Raw genomic sequence first — 607 nt, 5'->3', positions numbered from 1 at the left:
TCTCATCAATTCCGACTCGCTGCATGCCGCCCAGGGATGTGTCTTCTGAGTCTGACAACAACATCCGGCAGATAAACCAGGAGGCTGCCCACCGGCGGTTCCGTTCCCGCAGGCACATCAGTGAAGACTTGGAGCCCGAGCCCACCGAGGGTGGAGAGGTCCCTGAGGTACGAAGTCACTGGGCTGCTTCCAGGTTTTCCAGGCCTTCCAGGATGATTTCCTATTGTAAACCTCAGTAAACCTTGCTTAGACAGGAAAGAACAAGTTCTTACAGCTAATGGACTTTCATCTGGATGTTAATTAATTTAGAAAGTGCTTGTAAATGCCATATTTGACAAGTACATGTGTCTCTATATCATGTAAAGGGGAATGAGATTTTCAGCATAGAAACTATAGAAATCTTAAGATATGTTCACTCTATATTTTTCCCTAGGATCAAACTTTATCTCATTATTTGGCAACTCAATTGCATATTTCAGCAATTGAGTGAACCTTGTAACTTGTTCGGGTCTCAAATACAGGTTTTTACCGTGGTGGTGTGACATCTGGAAAGATACTCATTATTGAGAAAATGCAAATTTGAACAGATAAAGATATTTATAAATTT

At 41.8% G+C, this 607-nt stretch overlaps 1 protein-coding gene across 1 annotated transcript in view; it reads left to right on the top strand.

The window, feature by feature from the left end:
* NEDD4L (NEDD4 like E3 ubiquitin protein ligase) overlaps positions 1–607 on the top strand; it is an 82,180-nt gene that overhangs the window by 17,498 nt on the left and 64,075 nt on the right. Inside the window, exon 5 of the mRNA XM_007935550.1 lies at positions 35–167. Within this exon, the coding sequence (XP_007933741.1) occupies positions 35–167 (133 nt within the window). The remainder of the gene's footprint in view (positions 1–34; positions 168–607) is intronic.

Source organism: Orycteropus afer, unplaced genomic scaffold (assembly GCF_000298275.1).
Source record: "Orycteropus afer afer isolate SDZICR_OR568_19922 unplaced genomic scaffold, OryAfe1.0 scaffold00029, whole genome shotgun sequence".
NCBI classification, from domain to species: Eukaryota; Metazoa; Chordata; class Mammalia; order Tubulidentata; family Orycteropodidae; genus Orycteropus; species Orycteropus afer.
This window is presented reverse-complemented; position numbering and strand designations above follow the sequence as displayed.